The 18,504-nt window shown below is 42.7% G+C and overlaps 1 protein-coding gene across 1 annotated transcript in view; it reads right to left on the bottom strand.

Annotated features, from left to right (window-relative positions):
- LOC113888455 (multidrug resistance-associated protein 4-like) overlaps positions 1-18,504 on the bottom strand; it is a 161,846-nt gene that overhangs the window by 94,063 nt on the left and 49,279 nt on the right. The window contains 3 exon segments of the mRNA XM_027535578.1: positions 2,859-2,955; positions 16,270-16,356; positions 16,580-16,674. Coding sequence (XP_027391379.1) covers positions 2,859-2,955; positions 16,270-16,356; positions 16,580-16,674 — 279 coding nt within the window.

Here is an 18,504-nt window from a genome sequence, read left to right as displayed (position 1 = left end):
CATAATTACTGTGGGCACTTAAGGAAGCAAGAAGTACAGAAGTTGCTGGGAGGATAAGCACAGTCTCTAGAGACAACATGAGAACTGAGAGAAACCTCAAGTGAAAAGCAGAATTTTAAAAAACGCTGGGGAGAGTATTCCAGAAAAGAAAATTACTGACACAGAGGTGGGCACAAGCACATCTGCATGGGTAAGAGTCGCTCATCAAATTTCACCATGACCACCGTCACTGTCACAATATCATGTGCCCAGCTGGGACAGGATATGTAGGAACCAGCCCTGAAGAGAACACATAAACTGCATCTTCATGATCTTTACAACTGTCTGGAGGAATCAGAATGCATTATAGGGTCACAGGGATCAAGGAAGTTCCCAAATGAAAATTCAATGTTCCATCTATTAAAGTAATTAAATAAGGAGGCCATGAGGCTGGGGTGTAGCTAATGCCTTGGCAGTCTGTGCCCACAAATTAAAACCTAAGCCATAATCAGTGTACACAGATCCAGGAAAAAACTTAGTACCAACCAACCACAAATAGCCAACCAGGCTTCCCCAATCAGGCAGCTGATTAAACTACAGCCAATCTAATCATGTTCTTTGAACATGTGTGGGGAGTTGGTGATGGACAGGGAGGCCTGGCATGCTGTTGCATGGGGTTGCAAAGAGTTGGACATGACTGAGCAACTGAACTAAACTGAATTGACACATCCTTGCACAGTTTCTGTTCCTTACAAAGTCATATAGAATAATGTGCAGATGTTTCACTACTTTCTGACCCTGAAACAAGATGCAGCTAATCACTCAATGGCAAACAAAACACTAGGGAAAAAAATCTCACGATGCAAAACTCATCAAATAAGAGCAACTCTGGGTAAGGCAGCTTAGGTGGAAGAAGATGGCCCAGGATCCTAGTTAGGACCATCTCCCCTCTGCTGTGAGAGAAGGACCAGACAGTGAGGATGGACCCCAATTTATCCAGGGGTGCTCACCAATGGAGAGATAGTTGTTTTGTTAGTAGTAAAATTGGGGGTAGTGTCCTCAAAGGAAGCAATAAGGTGACCCTAAAACATCTAGGGACTGGCTAAATAGGTTATTTTCCTGCCCATTGAGCCTTTGCTCATAACCCTGTCAACATTGGGTTTTGCACACTAGAATCGCCCCCTCTGTGCATGAAATCAACTGCTCTCAAGCTTGAAAAACCTTAGCCCTCCCCCAATTGCTAGAGGAGTGGAGAGGAATTCACACATGGAATTGCTTCTATGGAGATAGATGTTCTGTATTTTAATAATCTTGGAGCAGAGATTCATTTCATAAGTCAGGGATCTGACCAAGGGCCTGTAGAACAGTCAGGGGTTAATGACAAAGGCACTGAAGCCCAGAGGTAAATGAGCCAAGAAGTGAAGCATCAAACTACCACCAAGTCTGAAAACTTCTCACTCATCTCCACCCCACCTCCCAACCATGCTAGGAGCTGTGGGTTGGATGGTGACCCTCCTCAAAAGGATAAGTTCAAATGTGACACCTGTGAATGTGACCTTATTTGGAAACAGGGTCTTTGCAGATGCAATCAAGTTAAGATGAGGTCTGGTGCAGGGTGCAGGGTGACCCTAAATCCAGTATGACTGACGTCCTTGTGAGAAGGGACTCAGACACGGGGACAATGGCTATGTGGCATCAGAGGCAGAGACCACAGTGCTGCAGTTAGAAGCCAAGGAACACCAAGGAAGGCTGGTGAACACCAGAGGCTGGAAGGAAGGATTGTCCCCTGGAGCCTTCAGGGAGAGCACGGCCCTGCCAGCACCTGGATTTGGGACTTGTAGTCTCCAGAACAGGGAGATGATAAACTTCTGTTGAAGTCACCCAGTTCAGGGTACTTTATCATGGCAGCTCTAGAAACTGGTACTCTAGCCTGAGCCCACGCTTCTGTCTTCTCAGCTTTACTAAGACTTTGAATTGTTTCTGCTGTCACCCCTCAAGTGACCATCATAGAAATCTCTCAAATTTGATATCAGGTGACATTGTTGCTCCACTCTGGACCATCCAAGACTTCATCTCACTTTCAGTCCCCTACCCACTGCTCAGAGACCAGCTCCTTCCACGTCCCCTGCTCACTCCCCTCAGACACGCTGGTCTTCCTGCTGTTCCTCCAACCTGCCAGGTCAGCTCCTTCCTTAGCACCCCCTGCCTCAGAACCCCTCCCCCAGGTGTTGCATGGCGGCCACCTTCATGTCACTCAGACCCCCTGAGGCACCAGCTCCTCAGAGAGGCAGCCAGTATGTCACCCTTACTCCCTCTTTGTCACATCTGTCCCCATAAGAACAGGAGAGCCTTGTCCTCCTGCTGCACACACAAGAGACCTGGGCAGTGAGACCAGCAATTGGAGACACCAGCAGAATGTGCATCTCTGACCCAGGTGCTTAGCTACCCAACCTCACTTCTGGTGTTAATGGAATATGCTTTTTTAGGCAACCTAGGTATGACAATCATCTGGATACCAACAGATCATAAAATCTCTAATTTCTAAGTCATACACTTTGACTTAAGTCATGGAAGAGGAAAATAAAAATTTCTAAATAAAATTACATCATTATCCTTAAGGAATTTCATTAGAACAGGGATGATTCAACAACCCTGTGGTTGTACTTTATACACTTTAGTCTTACATGGCTTAGAGTATAGTAGTGACATCCTTTAGATTCATCCTCCAAGGCATGAACATCAGCTCTGAGAAGTAGAGGGTGAAAAACTGAGGGAGAAGAGGGTGTTTACCACTAACCCAAGGAAAGTGACCAGAAAGAGGTCCATCCTTCAAAACACGTGAGTGCTAGCAATTCCACAGACTTCTAGAAATTACTTACATTTTTCAATGTCAGAATCTGACTTGTATATTTTAGGTATTGCAACTGATGAGTCACTAAGATTGTGATCTTCTCCTTCAAGGCCTGACAAACACACCTACAAATGTAAAAGGCACAGTAAGCAAAAACACATTAATGGAATGCCTCAAACTGCAAGCCTATATTTTGAAAAGAGAAACAAAGACCACACAGCAGTCAAAGATCTTTAGTTTAAATGCCAAATCAATAATAACAATTAAATAAACATAAATCAATTAATCCAACTAGGTTCTTAAATTTATCAGGAGCAAATTTGAATTGAGTGCTACAAAAAAATTTTAAAACCAATTCAGTGAAGGAGGCACTAACAGCTAAGTCTTTTCCTCTAAAACTCAACTTAACAATTATTTACATATTTCATAAAGGAAAACAACTAAGTAATACTGAGATTACAAAACCTGACTAAATTAAAACACTATTTTATCGCTATTTGGGAATGGGAGAAGAGGGATCCATGTCATTTAAAAATGTGTACATTCTTAGACAGCTTTCAAGGTGATTATTTATAATTAATGCTATAAATATTCACAACAAAAAAATAATAGATTCTTGGGAACCTTTGTCAGAGCGTATTTGCTAGACACTTGTTCCCAAAGAATATTAGACAGAAAATGAATGCCAGCGGGGCCTCCCTCAGTCTCTACAACATGCCCAGTTCCATCCAGGAAGCAAGCCTTCTTTCATTAGGACTGAACAACTTCCAAACATGAAAGTAAAAGAACAGATTCTAAATGGCCCAAATCACAGTGGAAATCACCCAATGGCTCAGAGCACCCACTAGTTCTCTTAGTCAAAACACCCTCAGTATTCAACCTTATATTTTCTTCACAGTAAAAAAAAAAAAAAACTACTCCTACATTTCAAATGTAGACCCTTAGGGACTCAGGCCCAGTCTCATCCCACAGGGTCCACAACCCCTCCAGGGAAGCAAGTGCCCAGCTCCAGGGCCCCAGTGACCAGAGGCAGGTTTCCAGGCAGGTACTCTGAGCGCCCCAGCCCTTCACAGAGCAAATATCAGGGACCTGGGCCAGAGCTCAGCCTGTGAGTGAGTCAGATGGAGAGTCTGGAGGCAGTAGACTACAGCTCAGTCCCTCTCAGGAGCCTGATGACATCAGACAAGGGACTACATTTCAGTTTCTTCACCTCCAGAACAACATCAATGAGAACTCATCCATACCTTCTAAGAAATCAAACCATCAATATGCTCAGTAAATGTCAACCCCTTTCTCCACTCCTCCCTAACCACAAATGGTCACGTGCTTTGGACTCAGAACAGAAACTCTTAATGGGACATTCTGGACACTGGGTCTGTGATCAGAAACAAGACTCTGGGATGTAAACACATACACCATCACTTCGTTAAGTCTAAAAGGATTCATTTTTACCTTTTGACATGCGTTAGCTCAGTGTTCATAACTAAGTTTCTTGGTCAACACCTTTTCAAACTTAGTGCTAAAGCTTTTAACCAGAATTTTTTCTCCTTAATTAATAATTACCTGCCAATAGTCCCTAAGTTCAGTTCATTTGCTCAGTCGTGTCCGACTCTTTGTGACCCCGTTAACTGCAGCATGCCAGGTCTTCCTGTCTATCACCAACTGCCAGAGTCTACCCAAACCCATGTCCATTGAGTCAGTGATGCCATCCAACCATCTCATCCTTTGTCCCTAAAGGTGGATGTTAATAAAATCTGATGGGGTGCTACATCCAAGGTGAACCAACCCAAGTTTTAAGATGTTTTCTTTCTAACATCCTATCACAGATGAGATAATACAAATAACTACAATGAAGTAATCAGTTGATGGCTCTGGTTTTTCCCTAAATAATGCTTTTATCCAAATCACTAGAAAAATACACTATTTTCCAAGTTTTTAAAGATTTCCAAGTCTTTCCATAGAAATGATTGAGTCAGCAACCAGTTGTATAACAGTTGTTCCTATAATAAAGTCTGTGTTAATTTTATAATCCCACATATAATCCTATATAAGGGTTAAGAGGGAACACATCCCATGGTTTTGTCCATGAAGGGCTGGAGCAGGTGAGTGAGCTGCTGATGCAGGAGGCAGGGGTCTAGTGATGTGGGGCTGAACCAGGATGGGATCCATGGCTGGACACAGGTGAGACTGCATCAGTTCACGTAAGGCCCTCACCTTCTGTAGCTGATAGAATCCACTATGTTCACAGCATAAAGCTGTAAAAGTCATGAACCTCAATGACCTTGGATATAAATTCATGATGAAAGGAAACTTAACGGCAAGTAGAAGTGTGACTCATTCATTTTTAATACAAAACCATCCCCATGACTTAGCTTCCACACAACTACCATATCTCACAGCATATTGTTCCATCTAATTCTCTTAATTTGAAAGCACTCTCTGGTTGCTGCTGAGTGGTTTCCTAAATTGCTTTCACAATCTCTGCTTTAAGTTTCCCTGGAGAATGTGGTTCCGATTACAAACAACAGTCTTAAGCTTGCTTCTATCAGGTATATATCCAAAATGGTATACACAATATATTTGAGAGGATTTTATAAATATCTCCAGTGTTTGAAAAAGAACTCAGGAGAACTTCTGCGATCAGCACCCTGTACTTGGCACCAAAATGCCTTGCTCTGCCCTCCCTGTGATACGGAGGCAATGACCATCCATAACAGCAGAATCTGTTTCTGCCCTGATGGAGAACTTGTTCAGATTCACACAAGATGGGGTGACACACATTTGTGAGCTCAGGGTGGGGCACTGGAAACAAGGAGGCTGAGCTACTCAGAATGCCAGGAGGGTGGGGGTGGGGCATCCTTGTCAAGGCACTAGCTCCTGTCACTGAACTCATGACAAGACACAAGGTACTTCTCTAAGGAAAAATTCATCATGAATAGGACAGGCTTGGAAAGGGAAATCAGATCAGTGCCCTGGAGACCATGCCATGTGTCACCTGCCCTGTTCTCTCATGTTCTCAAAGATTCAGTGCTACTATGCAGGTTTGTGTGTATGTTTGTTACAATATACCTACTATGAACTTCACCATTTTAACCATCTAGCCATATAGTGGCATTAAGTACATCCACATTATTGTGCAGCCATCACCACCATCCATCTCCACAACTCTTTCATAACCCAACTCAAAGCACATTTTATACAATGGCAGGTTCCACCAAAGTCTAAAACCCCCCACTTAGTGGATGTGGAATCCCAGCTCCTAGTATCCAGAGCCCAGAGCTCCTCATAGGCTTCCCTCTCACACTTGCTGACTCTGCTAAAGTCTCTACTTTGCTATTCTGGACCCGCTGTAAATTAGTCATGTTCCCTCAGATTCACATGTGGTCACCTTAGTCATCAGTACCTTAGAATTTGCTGTCATGGACTTTAAAGAGATAATCATTAACCTTAATTATACTGGACCCAATCTAATCTGACTGGTCTGCTTAGATGAAGAGGAGATTAAGACCCAAGGACAGAGACACAAGCATGTTAATCAATGAAGTTAGAATACACCCCCTGCTCATGCACAAAAATAAACTTAAAATGGCTTAAACATTTAATCATAAGATGTGATATCATAAAACTCTCAGTAGAGATTATAGGCAAAACATTCTCTGACATAAATTATACTAATGTTTTCTTCAAGCACAAGAACAGGCAGCTGTGACAGCACACAAGCACGGTGGAGAGGAGCTACCCCACATCGGAGGTCAGGGCTGGCGGCCGGGAGGAGCTACCCCATGCCCGAGGCCAGGGGCGCAGCCGAGAGGAGCAAACCCACATCCAAGGAGCGGTAGCTATGCGGGCGCAGGAGGGCCTGTAGGAGCTACTACACATTCAAGGTCAGGAGGGGTGGCGGTGAGGAGATACCCCCCATCCAAGGTAAGGAGCAGTGGCTGTGCTTTGCTGCAGCAGCCGTGAAGAGATCACCCATGTCCAAGGTAAGAGAAACCCAAGTAAGATGGTAGGTGTTGCAAAAGGGAATCAGAGGGCAGACACACTGAAACCATAATCACAGAAAACTAGTCAATCTAATCACACTAGGACCACAGCCTCGTCTAACTCAATGAAACTAGGCCATGCCCGTGGGGCCACCCAAGATGGCAGGTCATGGTGGAGAGGTCTGACAGAATGTGGCTCACTGGAGAAGGGAATGGCAAACCACTTCAGGATTCTTGCCTTGAGAACCCCATGAACAGTATGAAAAGGCAAAATGATAGGATACTGAAAGAGGAATTCCCCAGGTCAGTAGGTGAACAATATACTGCTGGAGATCAGTGGAGAAATAACTCCAGGAAGAATGGAGGGATGAAACGAAAGCAAAAACAATGCCCAGTTGTGAATGTGACTGCTGATAGAAGGTCTGATTCTGTAGAGCAGTATTGAATAGGAACCTGGAATGTTAGGTCCATGAAACACGGTAAATTGGAAGTGGTCAAACAGGAGATGGCAAGAGGGAACGTTGACATTCTAGGAATTAGCGAACTAAAATGGACTGGAATGGGTGAATTTAACTCAGATGACTATTATATCTACTACTGTGGGCAGGAATACCTTAGAAGAAATGGAGTAGTCATCATGGTCAACAAAAGAGTCTGAAATGCAGTATTTGGATGCAATCTAAAAAAAGACAGAATGATCTCTATTCGTTTCCAAGGCAAACCATTCAATATCACAGGAATCCAAGTTCAATGCCCCAACCAGTAACACTGAAGAAGCTGAAGTTGAACAGTTCTATGAAGACCTACAAGACGTTTTAGAACTAACACCCCAAAAAGATGTCCTTTTCATTATAGGGGACTGGAATGCAAAAGTAGGAAGTCAGAAGTTTTGGCCACAGCAATCAGAGCAGAAAAAGAAATAAAAGGAATCCAAATTGGAAAAGAAGAAGTAAAACTCTCACTATTTGCAGATGACGTGATCCTCTACATAGAAAACCTGAAAGACTCCACCAGAAAATTACTAGAACTAATCAATGACTATAGTAAAGTTGCAGGATATAAAATCAACACACAGAAATCCCTTGCATTCCTATACACTAACAATGAGAAAACAGAAAGAGAAATTAAGGAAACAATTCCATTCACCATTGCAAAGAAAGAATAAAATACTTAGGAATATATCTACCTAAAGAAACTAAAGACCTATATATAGAAAACTATAAAACACTGGTGAAAGAAATCAAAGAGGACATGAATAGATGGAGAAATATACCATGTTCATGGATTGGAAGAATCAATATAGTGAAAATGAGTATACTACCCAAAGCAATTTATAGATTCAATGCAATCCCTATCAAGCTACCAACAGTATTCTTCACAGAGCTAGAACAAATAATTTCACAATTTGTATGGAAATACAAAAAACCTCGAATAGCCAAAGCGATCTTAAGAAAGAAGAATGGAACTGGAGGAATCAACCTGCCTGACTTCGGGCTCTACTACAAAGCCACAGTTATCAAGACAGTATGGTACTGGCACAAAGACAGAAATATAGATCAATGGAACAAAATAGAAAGCCCAGAGATAAATCCACGCACATACGGACACCTTATCTTTGACAAAGGAGGCAAGAATATACAATGGATTAAAGACAATCTCTTTAACAAGTGGTGCTGGAAATCTGGTCAACCACTTGTAAAAGAATGAAACTAGAACACTTTCTAACACCATACACAAAAATAAACTCAAAATGGATTAAAGATCTCAACGTAAGACCAGAAACTATAAAACTCCTAGAGGAGAATATAGGCAAAACAGTCTCTGACATACATCACAGCAGGATCCTCTATGACCCACCTCCCAGAATATTGGAAATAAAAGCAAAAATAAACAAATGGGACCTAATTAAACTTAAAAGCTTCTGCACAACAAAGGAAACTATTAGCAAGGTGAAAAGGCAGCCTTCAGAATGGGAGAAAATAATAGCAAATGAAGCAACTGACAAGCAACTAACCTCAAAAATATACAGGCAACTCCTACAGCTCAACTCCAGAAAAATAAATGACCCAATCAAAAAATGGGCCAAAGAACTAAATAGACATTTCTCCAAAGAAGACATACAGATGGCTAACAAACACATGAAAAGATGCTCAACATCACTCATTATCAGAGAAATGCAAATCAAAACCACTATGAGGTACCATTTCACGCCAGTCAGAATGGCTGCAATCCAAAAGTCTACAAATAATAAATGCTGGAGAGGATGTGGAGAAAAGGGAACCCTCTTACACTGTTGGTGGGAATGCAAACTAGTGCAGCCACTATGGAGAACAGTGTGGAGATTCCTTAAAAAACTGGAAATAGAACTGCCTTATGATCCAGCAATCCCACTGCTGGGCATACACACGGAGGAAACCAGAAGGGAAAGAGACACGTGTACCCCAATGTTCATTGCAGCACTGTTTATAATAGCCAGGACATGGAAGCAACCTAGATGTCCATCAGCAGATGAATGGATAAGAAAGCCATGGTACATATACACAATGGAATATTACTCAGCCATTAAAAAGAATACATTTGAATCAGTTCTAATGAGGTGGATGAAACTGGAACCTATTATACAGAGTGAAGTAAGCCAGAAGGAAAAACACCAATACAGTATACTAACGCATATATATGGAATTTAGAAAGATGGTAACAATAACCCGGTGTACGAGACAGAAAAAGAGACACGGATGTATAGAACAGTCTTATGGACTCTGTGGGAGAGGGAGAGGGTGGGAAGCTTTGGGAGAATGACGTTTAAACATGTAAAATATCATGTAAGAAACGAGTTGCCAGTCAAGGTTCGATGCACGATACTGGATGCTTGGGGCTAGTGCACTGAGACGACCCAGAGAGATGGTATGGGGAGGGAGGAGGGAAGAGGGTTCAGGAGAGGGAACACATGTATACCTGTGGTGGATTCATTTTGATATTTGGCAAAACTAATACAATTATGTAAAGTTTTAAAATAAAATTAAAAAAAAAAAAAAGAAACACCTGGAGTAACAGGCAAATTTGGCTTTGGAATACAGAACGAAGCAGGGCAAAGGCTAATAGAGTTTTGCCAAGAGAATGCACTGGTCATAGCAAACACCATCTTCCAACAACACAAGAGAAGACTCTATACATGGACATCACCAGATGCTCAACACCGAAATCAGATTGATTATATTTTTTGCAGCCAAAGATGGAGAAGCTCTATACAGTCAGCAAAAACAAGACCAGGAGCTGACTGTGGCTCAGATCATGAGCTCCTTATTGCCAAATTCAGACTTAAATTGAAGAAAGTAGGGAAAACCACTAGACCATTCAGGTATGACCTAAATCAAATCCCTTATGATTATACAGTGGAAGTGAGAAATAGATTTAAGGGACTAGATCTGATAGAGTGCCTGATGAACTATGGACTGAGATTTGTGACATTGTACAGGAGACAGGGATCAAGATCATCCCCATGGAAAAGAAATGCAAAAAAGCAAAATGGCTGTCTGGGGAGGCCTTACAAATAGCTCTGAAAAGAAGAGAAATGAAAAGCAAAGGAGAAAGGAAAGACATAAGCATCTGAATGCAAAGTTCCAAAGAATATCAAGGAGAGATAAAAAGCCTTTCTCAGTGATCAATGCAAAGAAATAGAGGAAAACAACAGAATGGGAAAGACTAGAGATTTCTTCAAGAAAATTAGAGATACCAAGGGAACATTTCATGCAAAGATGGGCTCGATAAAGGACAGAAATGGTATGGACCTAACAAAAGCAGAAGATATTAAGAAGAGGTGGCAAGAATACACAGAAGAACTATACCAAAAAGATCTTCACGACCCAGATATTAGGATGGTGTGATCACACCTAGAGCCAGACATCCTGGAATGTGAAGTCAAGTGGACCTTAGAAATCATCACTATGAACAAAGCTAGTGGAGGTGATGGAATTCCAGTTGAGCTATTCCAAATCCTGAAAGATGATGCTGTGAAACTGCTGCACTCAATATGCCAGCAAATTTGGAAAACTCAGCAGTGGCCACAGGATTGGAAAAAGTCAGTTTTCATTCCAATCCCAAAGAAAGGCAATGCCAAAGAATGCTCAAACTACTGCACAATTGCACTCATCTCACACGCTCATAAAGTAATGCTCAAAATTCTCCAAGCCAGGTTTCAGCAATACGTGAACCATGAACTTCCAGATGTTCAAGCTGGTTTTAGAAAAGGCATAGGAACCAGAGACCAAATTGCCAACATCTGCTGGATCATCGAAAAAGCAAGAGAGTTCCAGAAAAACATCTATTTCTGCTTTATTGACTATGCCAAAGCCTTTGACTGTGTGGATCACAATAAACTGTGGACAATTCTGAAAGAGATGGGAATACCAGACCACCTGACATGCCTCTTGAGAAATCTGTATGCAGGTCAGGAAGCAACAGTTAGAACTGGGCATGGAACAACAGACTGGTTCCAAATAGGAACCAAAGGAGCACGTCAAGGCTGTATATTGTCACCCTGCTTATTTAACTTATATGCAGAGTACATCATGAGAAATGCTGGGCTGGAAGAAGCACAAGCTGGAATCAAGTTTGCTGGGAGAAATATCAATAACCTCAGATATGCAGATGATACCACCCTTATGGCAGAAAATGAAGAGGAACTAAAAAGCCTCTGGATGAAAGTGAAAGTGGAGAGTGAAAAAGTTGGCTTAAAGCTCAACATTCAGAAAACGAAGATCATGGTATCTGGTCCCATCACTTCATGGGAAATTGATGGGGAAACAGTGGGAACAGTGTCAGACTTTATTTTTTGGGGCTCCATAATCACTGCAGATGGTGATTTCTGCCATGCAATTAAAAGATGCTTACTCCTTAGAAGAAAAGTTATGACCACCTAGATAGCATATTGAAAAGCAGAGACAAACAAACAAAAAAAAAAAACCAAAAACATTCTCACTGATGATACTCAAGTCAGAAGAGCCTCATAAAGCAGAGAGCTCATGAGAGTTAACCTCATGTGTCCTTGGACTTGGTGCACCCTCAGGATCTCGTGACCTCAGGGTTAGGAATTCACAGACTCAACTGATGCATAAGTGCTTAGGACACGGGACACTAGAATGGGCCAGGCAGGGTTTGATCTGAGGAAACAGGAAATTCTGAGGATCCCAGAATCTCTCCTGTAGCCAGCAGTTACTTCTTTTCTCAATCTTGTTTGTGCACTTGCGTAAAGCAGAAATTTTCAGCATGCTTATCAGTTTCTCAAATCTATCCTGCGCTGGAGCCACTAAGCTAATCTTCTCTACCCTCTGGGTTCACCAGTCCTTTCCTGCCCAGACACAGGTACCCTGTTGCAGCCTGCATTTCAGGGCCTCTGTACTGAGCCTGGAGGGATCTCACCTATCAGTCTGCTCGCCCCTAGATGTGCCCCTCACTTTTCCCATTTGTATCATTCCCTTACTGCTTGAATCTCCTCCGCTGCCAGGTCTCTACTCCACCAGTTTCGCCGCCTTTCAAAGCCAACTTCAAGGTTATCTGCCTCTTATAGAGGCCTGTCTTCAGGTCTTACAGGACACATTGCCTTTGGCACAAATCAGCATACATGCTATGGAAGGCTGTGTGGTCTAATTCTTGAGTTATTTGGGTTTTCCTGCATTTTTGTCTTGATTCCTTGCCTGGGCTTTACGTTCCTTGAGGCAAGAGCCCTGGGTAGTTTCTGTTTATATTCTGCTTTTGACTTGGACCAAGATAATAAGCAGGTCCTCAAAAACAAAATTTGGTTCATTTTCTCAACATAGAATGCTGATTGAAAATGCACAGATTTTTACATATGCATGAATATATGTTTCCAGTGATCATTTTTATATTTAAAATAGTTCTTTTTTAAAAAAAAAAAAAGAAAAGAAAAGCAGAGACATTATTTTGCCAACAAAGTTCTGTCTAGTCAAGGCTATGATTTTTCCAGTGGTCATGTATGGATGTGAGAGTTGGACTGTGAAGAAAGCTGAGTGCCAAAGAATTGATGCTTTTGAACTGTGGTGTTAAAGACTCTTGAGAGTCCCTTGGACTGCAAGAAGATCCAACTAGTCCATTCTAAAGGAGATCAGTCCTCAGTGCTCTTTGGAAGGAATGATGCTAAAGCTGAAACTCCAGTACTTTGGCCACCTCATGCGAAGAGTTGACTCATTGGAAAAGACTCTGATGCTGGGAGGGATTGGGGGCAGGAGGAGAAGGGGATGACAGAGGATGAGATGGCTGAATGGCATCACTGACTCGATGGACGTGAGTTTGAGTGAACTCTGAGAGTTGGTGATGGATAGGGATGCCTGGTGTGCTGCGATTCTTGGGGTCACAAAGAGTCGGACACGACTGAGCAACTGAACTGAACTGAACTGAATGTTTTCTAAGGTCAGTTTCCTAAGACAATAGAGATACAAGCAAAACTATACAAATGGGGACTTCCCCTGTGGCTCAATGGCAAAGAATACACCTTTCAGTACAGGAGACATGGAATCCCTCCCTGGTCCAGGAAGATCCCACAAGCACCTCAGCCCATGCACCACAACTACTGAGCCTGTGCTCTGGAGCCCAGGTGCATGTCTTTTTGATTTATAGTTTCATCCAGATATATGCCCAGGAGTGGGATTACTAGATTATAAAGTAATTCTATTTTTAGTTTTCTGGGGAACCTCCATACTGTTTTCCATAGTGCCTGCAACAACTGATATTCCCACCAGCAGTGTAGGAGGGTTCCCTTTACTACACAGCCTCTGAGCCATTGTTATTTTAATGATGGCCATTCTGACTGGTGTGAGATGATAGCTCATTGTACTTTTGATTTGCATTTCTCTAATAATTCACAATGGCGAACTTCTTTTTCATATGCTTTTTGGCCATCAGTATGTATCTTTTGGAGAAATGTCTATTTAGTTCTTCTGCCCATTTTTTGATTAGATTTTCTTGTTGTTGAGTTGTATGAGCTGTTTGTATATTTTGGAAATTAAGCTCTTATTAGTCACATCATTTGCAAATATTTTCTCCCATTCTGCAGGTTGTCTCTTTATTGTGTTTATAGTTTCCTTTGCTGTGCAAAAGCTTGTAAGTTTCATTAGGTCCCATTTGTTTCTTTATTTAACTAAAATTTATTATTTATTTATGGCTGTGCTGGATTTTCATTGCTGTGAGGGGTTTTCTCTAGTTGCAGTGAGCAGGGGCTACTCTCTAGTTGTGGTATGTGGACTTCTCATGGCTATGGCTTCTCTCGTTGCAGACCACGGCTCTATGGTGTGTGCGCTTAGTAGTTGTGGTTCCTGGGCAGCACCATTCATAGTAGCCAAAATGAGGGATAAAGAAGATGTGGTAGATATAGATAATGCAATACTACTCAGCCATAAGAAAGAAAGAAAGAATGCCATTTGCAGAAACATGGATGGACCTAAAGTTTATTATACTAAGTAAGTTAAAAAGAGCAGCCAAATATCATGTCACTTATATGTGGAATCTAAATTATGGCAAAAATGAACCTAGTTACAAAACAGAACCAGACTCACAGATATAGTGAACAGACTTGTGGTTGCATGGATGGAAGGAGGTGGTAGGGAGGGATGAGCTGGGAATTTGAGGTGAGGTTAGCAGATGGAAACTATTATGTGAAGTATAGATAAACAGCAAGGTCCTATGGTATAGCACAGGGAGCTATATGAGAGAGAAACTTCTGTTATTTCTAAGCCACCCAGCTCTGATTCCTGTGAGAGCAGCCTGGACAGACACAGTCCTAGAAACTAACACAGGACCTGACAGAATTTCCAAACAGCTTCTCTCTGCCCAACACCCCACCTCCTCCAAGTAGGATGTGCCTGCTGTTCTCCTCACAGCCCTGCTTCCTACTGCCTCCACACACAAGCTTCTACTCTTGCTTCAGTACTTCCTGCCCAGCACTGGGCACAGAGAGCTTTCCAACTTCCATGAAAGCCTCCAGCTGACACTTCCACTTTACATTCAGCTCTTACTATCCTGTATTAAAACACTGAAACTCTAGTACTATGGCCACCTCATGTGAAGAGTTGACTCATTGGAAAAGACTCTGATGCTGGGAGGGATTGGGGGCAGGAGGAGAAGGGGATAACAGAGGATGAGATGGCTGGATGGCATCACTGACTCAATGGACATGAGTTTAAGTGAACTCTGGAAGTTGGTGATACACAGGGAGGCCTGGCATGTTGTGATTCATGGGGTCGCAAAGAGTCAGACACAACTGAGCGACTAAACTGAACTGCAACCCTGACTAGGCTGAGCTTTTTCCAGGCATCTGTTTTAACAAGCTCCAAGTAGAGGCAGGTTCCTCAGAGGCAGGAATGAGAGCTGGGCGTTCCAGTGTCCCTTTTTCTGCCCAGTGTGGGTCCTTCCCTCTTCTGGCTCACCGTCCTCCTTGTAAGCTAAGAGGTTTGTGCATTAACATCTGTAAGGGCATTGATCTCAGTGAGCACAGAAGGGCATTAATAAGTGCAGCTGGAAGGCTCCTTGGCTTTAACAAGGTGAACAACAGCAAGCAAACTGACCATGGGGGAGATGTGGAGGCTGTTTTAGGAAGAAAACAAGCTCTCAAGGCTTTCAAAAAGGCCAGTCTAGACCCCATAAGAGGCCTCAGTCAGTGTGTGTTAGGACACATTATATACAGAAAAGCATTAGAGTTGTTCTGCTTTAGTCATTATGTAGCCAACCAGGAGCTACTGACAAGCTCTAAATTCCAGAAATAGGAATGAGAATCAAGACTTGAGCTGGATTATAGGTGACTCTACATTGTAGGTCTAAGTATTTATTCTAGTAAGCACCCATGAAATAACATGAAATGATTGAAATCATACTCAGATGTGGAATAAATGATTCTCAAATTTAGACTTTACTAAGTCTAGACTTAATAAAGTCTTTATTTCCAAAGTGATAGAATAACAAGCATAAACCAACAGGGTCTTTCCATGGAAGCCCTATGTCAGTACCAAAAACTTCACTTCTAACATGCCTTAAGCAAATGATGGAGGAAAAAAGCTGGCAGCCAAGTACCAAGTTGTAGAGTCTCACTCTCTGATTTAAAAACCCTACATCATCTTTCTTATTCCTGGCGTCTGGATCCACCTGGAGTGTCTGGTAATCAACTGCAAGTAGCAGGAGGGAAACTGCCATCTGTCCCTCAATCCCTAAAGCACGGACCCCACTGGCCCCACACACTGGAAGCACCTGTTGTGTTTTCCTGCCCTGACCTCATCAGGATGCAAGATTTCTCTAAGATGGATCTTCTGTGGAGGGAAGGGAGGGGAGGGAGGGACACCAGGGCAGAGGGAGCTGAGTCTCCTGGAGCACAAAGACCTTCCTGAGCTCTCTTCTCTCGTCTCTACAGGGCTCTTGGAAAAAAGAAACCATAGAAAACAGGAGCAAACTCACTGTTTGAACAAGTGCCTGCTGACTCCTGCATCCACTGCGCTGAGCGGATCGTCCAGGAGGTAGATGTCTGCATCCTGATACACGGCTCTAGAAAACACAGAGAGACATCAGCAGACAACAGTTCACACTCCCTGGGTCTCATCTCTGAATCATGATGGTGTCCAACAATTTAATGTTCCTCCTACAAGCCCAGGGAAAGGGCCAAGACCCTGCTTCACACAGACCCACCTGGTGAGTGGGATCTGTGTGCATACGTCCACAAGGAGCCGCAAAGGAGGAGGGGCAGGATGATAACTGAAACCCCATTTACCTGGCGAGGCTGACTGGGGCTTTCTGTCCTTCATTCAGTGGGGTTCCTCTATCTCCTATCTCAGTTAGATCCCCTTCCTCCAAAAGCTGTAAATCCTATACAGATAGAAAAGGGGGAAAATATATAAATTGTGTCCTACTACCATTTATATCAAATATAAATAAACAAATATCCACAATTGTGTGGATCACAATAAACTGTGGAAAATTCTGAGAGATGGGAATACCAGACCACCTGATCTGCCTCTTGAGAAACCTGTATGCAGGTCAGGAAGCAACAGTTAGAACAGGACATGGAACAACAGATTGGTTCCAAATAGGAAAAGGAGTACGTCAAGGCTGTATGTTGTCACCCTGCTTATTTAACTTATATGCAGAGTACATCATGAGAAACACTGGGCTGGAAGAAGCACAAGCTGGAATCAAGATTGCCAGGAGAAATATCAATAACCTCAGATATGCAGATGACACCACGCTTATGGCAGAAAGTGAAGTGGAACTAAAAAGCCTCTGGATGAAAGTGAAAGAGGAGAGTGAAAAAGTTGGCTGAAAACTCAACATTCAGAAAACTAGGATCATGGCATCTGATCCCACCACTTCATGGGAATTAGATGGGAAACAGTGGAAACAGTGTCAGACTTTATTTTTGGGGGCTCCAAAGTCACTGCAGATGGTGTTTGCAGCCATGAAATTAAAAGACACTTACTACTTGGGAGGAAAGTTATGATCAACCTAGATAGCATATTCAAAATCATAGACATTACTTTGCCAACAAAGGTCCGTATAATCAAGGCTATGATTTTTCCAGTAGTCATGTATGGATGTGAGAGTTGGACTGTGAAGAAAGTTGAGCGCTGAAGAATTGATGCTTTTGAACTGTGGTGTTGGAGAAGACTCTTGAGAGTCCCTTGGACTGCAAGGGGATCCAACCAGTCCATTCTAAAGGAGATCAGTCCTGGGTGTTCTTTGCAAGGAATGATGCTAAAGCTGAAACTCCAGTACTTTGACCACTTCGTGCAAAGAGTTGACTCATTGGAAAAGACTCTGATGCTGGGAGGGATTGGGGGCAGGAGGAGAAGGGGACGACAGGGGATGAGATGGCTGGATGGCATCACCGACCTGATGGACATGAGTTTGAGTGAACTCAGGGAGTTGGTGATAGACAGGGAGGCCTGGCAGGCTGTGATTCTTGGGGTCGCAAAGAGTCGGACACGACTGAGCAACTGAACTGAATTGAACTGAGCCATCTTACACTTTTATTATTAGTTCCTCATACAAATATTTGATTAATTTGTATACATGCTCAGCTGCTAAGTCATATTCAACCCTTTGTAACTTCATGGACTAGGGCTTGTCAGGCTCCTCTGTCCATGGGATTCTCCAGGCAACAAATCTGGAGTGGTTTGCTATTTCCTCCTCCAGGAGATCTTCCTGACCCAGGAATCGAATCAGTGTCTCCTGTGTCTCCCGCACTGGCAGGTGGATTCTTTACCACCGAGCGACCTGGAAATCTATAGCAGTGGGTGTAAGTCAGAGTAACTAAATTGTAACCTTGAAAACTAAAACAAACAAACAAACAAACAAAAAACCCTCTCAGTGTTTTTTATTTGTTTTCATTCTGTAGTTTTGCACAGCATCTATGCATTTGACCATTTTAACAGATATTTACTGAGGGCCTACTGTATGACAGACATTGCTCTGGGGACAATGAACTCAGCTGTGAAGAAACAAAGGTCCTAGAGTTTATTTCCAGGATGAAAGACAGACGATATGGAAAATTAACCTGGAGCACAAGTACTGAGGACAGGAAGGAAAAGGAAGCTGGCTCAGGGGGAGGGAGAGTGAAGGAGGGAAGTGAGTCCACACTGGGGTGTGAGGGCTCTGCTCAGAGGAGGTGTGAGCAGATCTGGGGGAAGGGGCGGGGCT

The sequence above is a fragment of the Bos indicus x Bos taurus genome, unplaced genomic scaffold (assembly GCF_003369695.1).
Source record: "Bos indicus x Bos taurus breed Angus x Brahman F1 hybrid unplaced genomic scaffold, Bos_hybrid_MaternalHap_v2.0 SuperScaffold_100147, whole genome shotgun sequence".
Lineage (NCBI taxonomy): Eukaryota > Metazoa > Chordata > Mammalia > Artiodactyla > Bovidae > Bos > Bos indicus x Bos taurus.
Note: the sequence above shows the minus strand (reverse complement) of the source record. Positions and strands in the feature narration are given on the sequence as shown.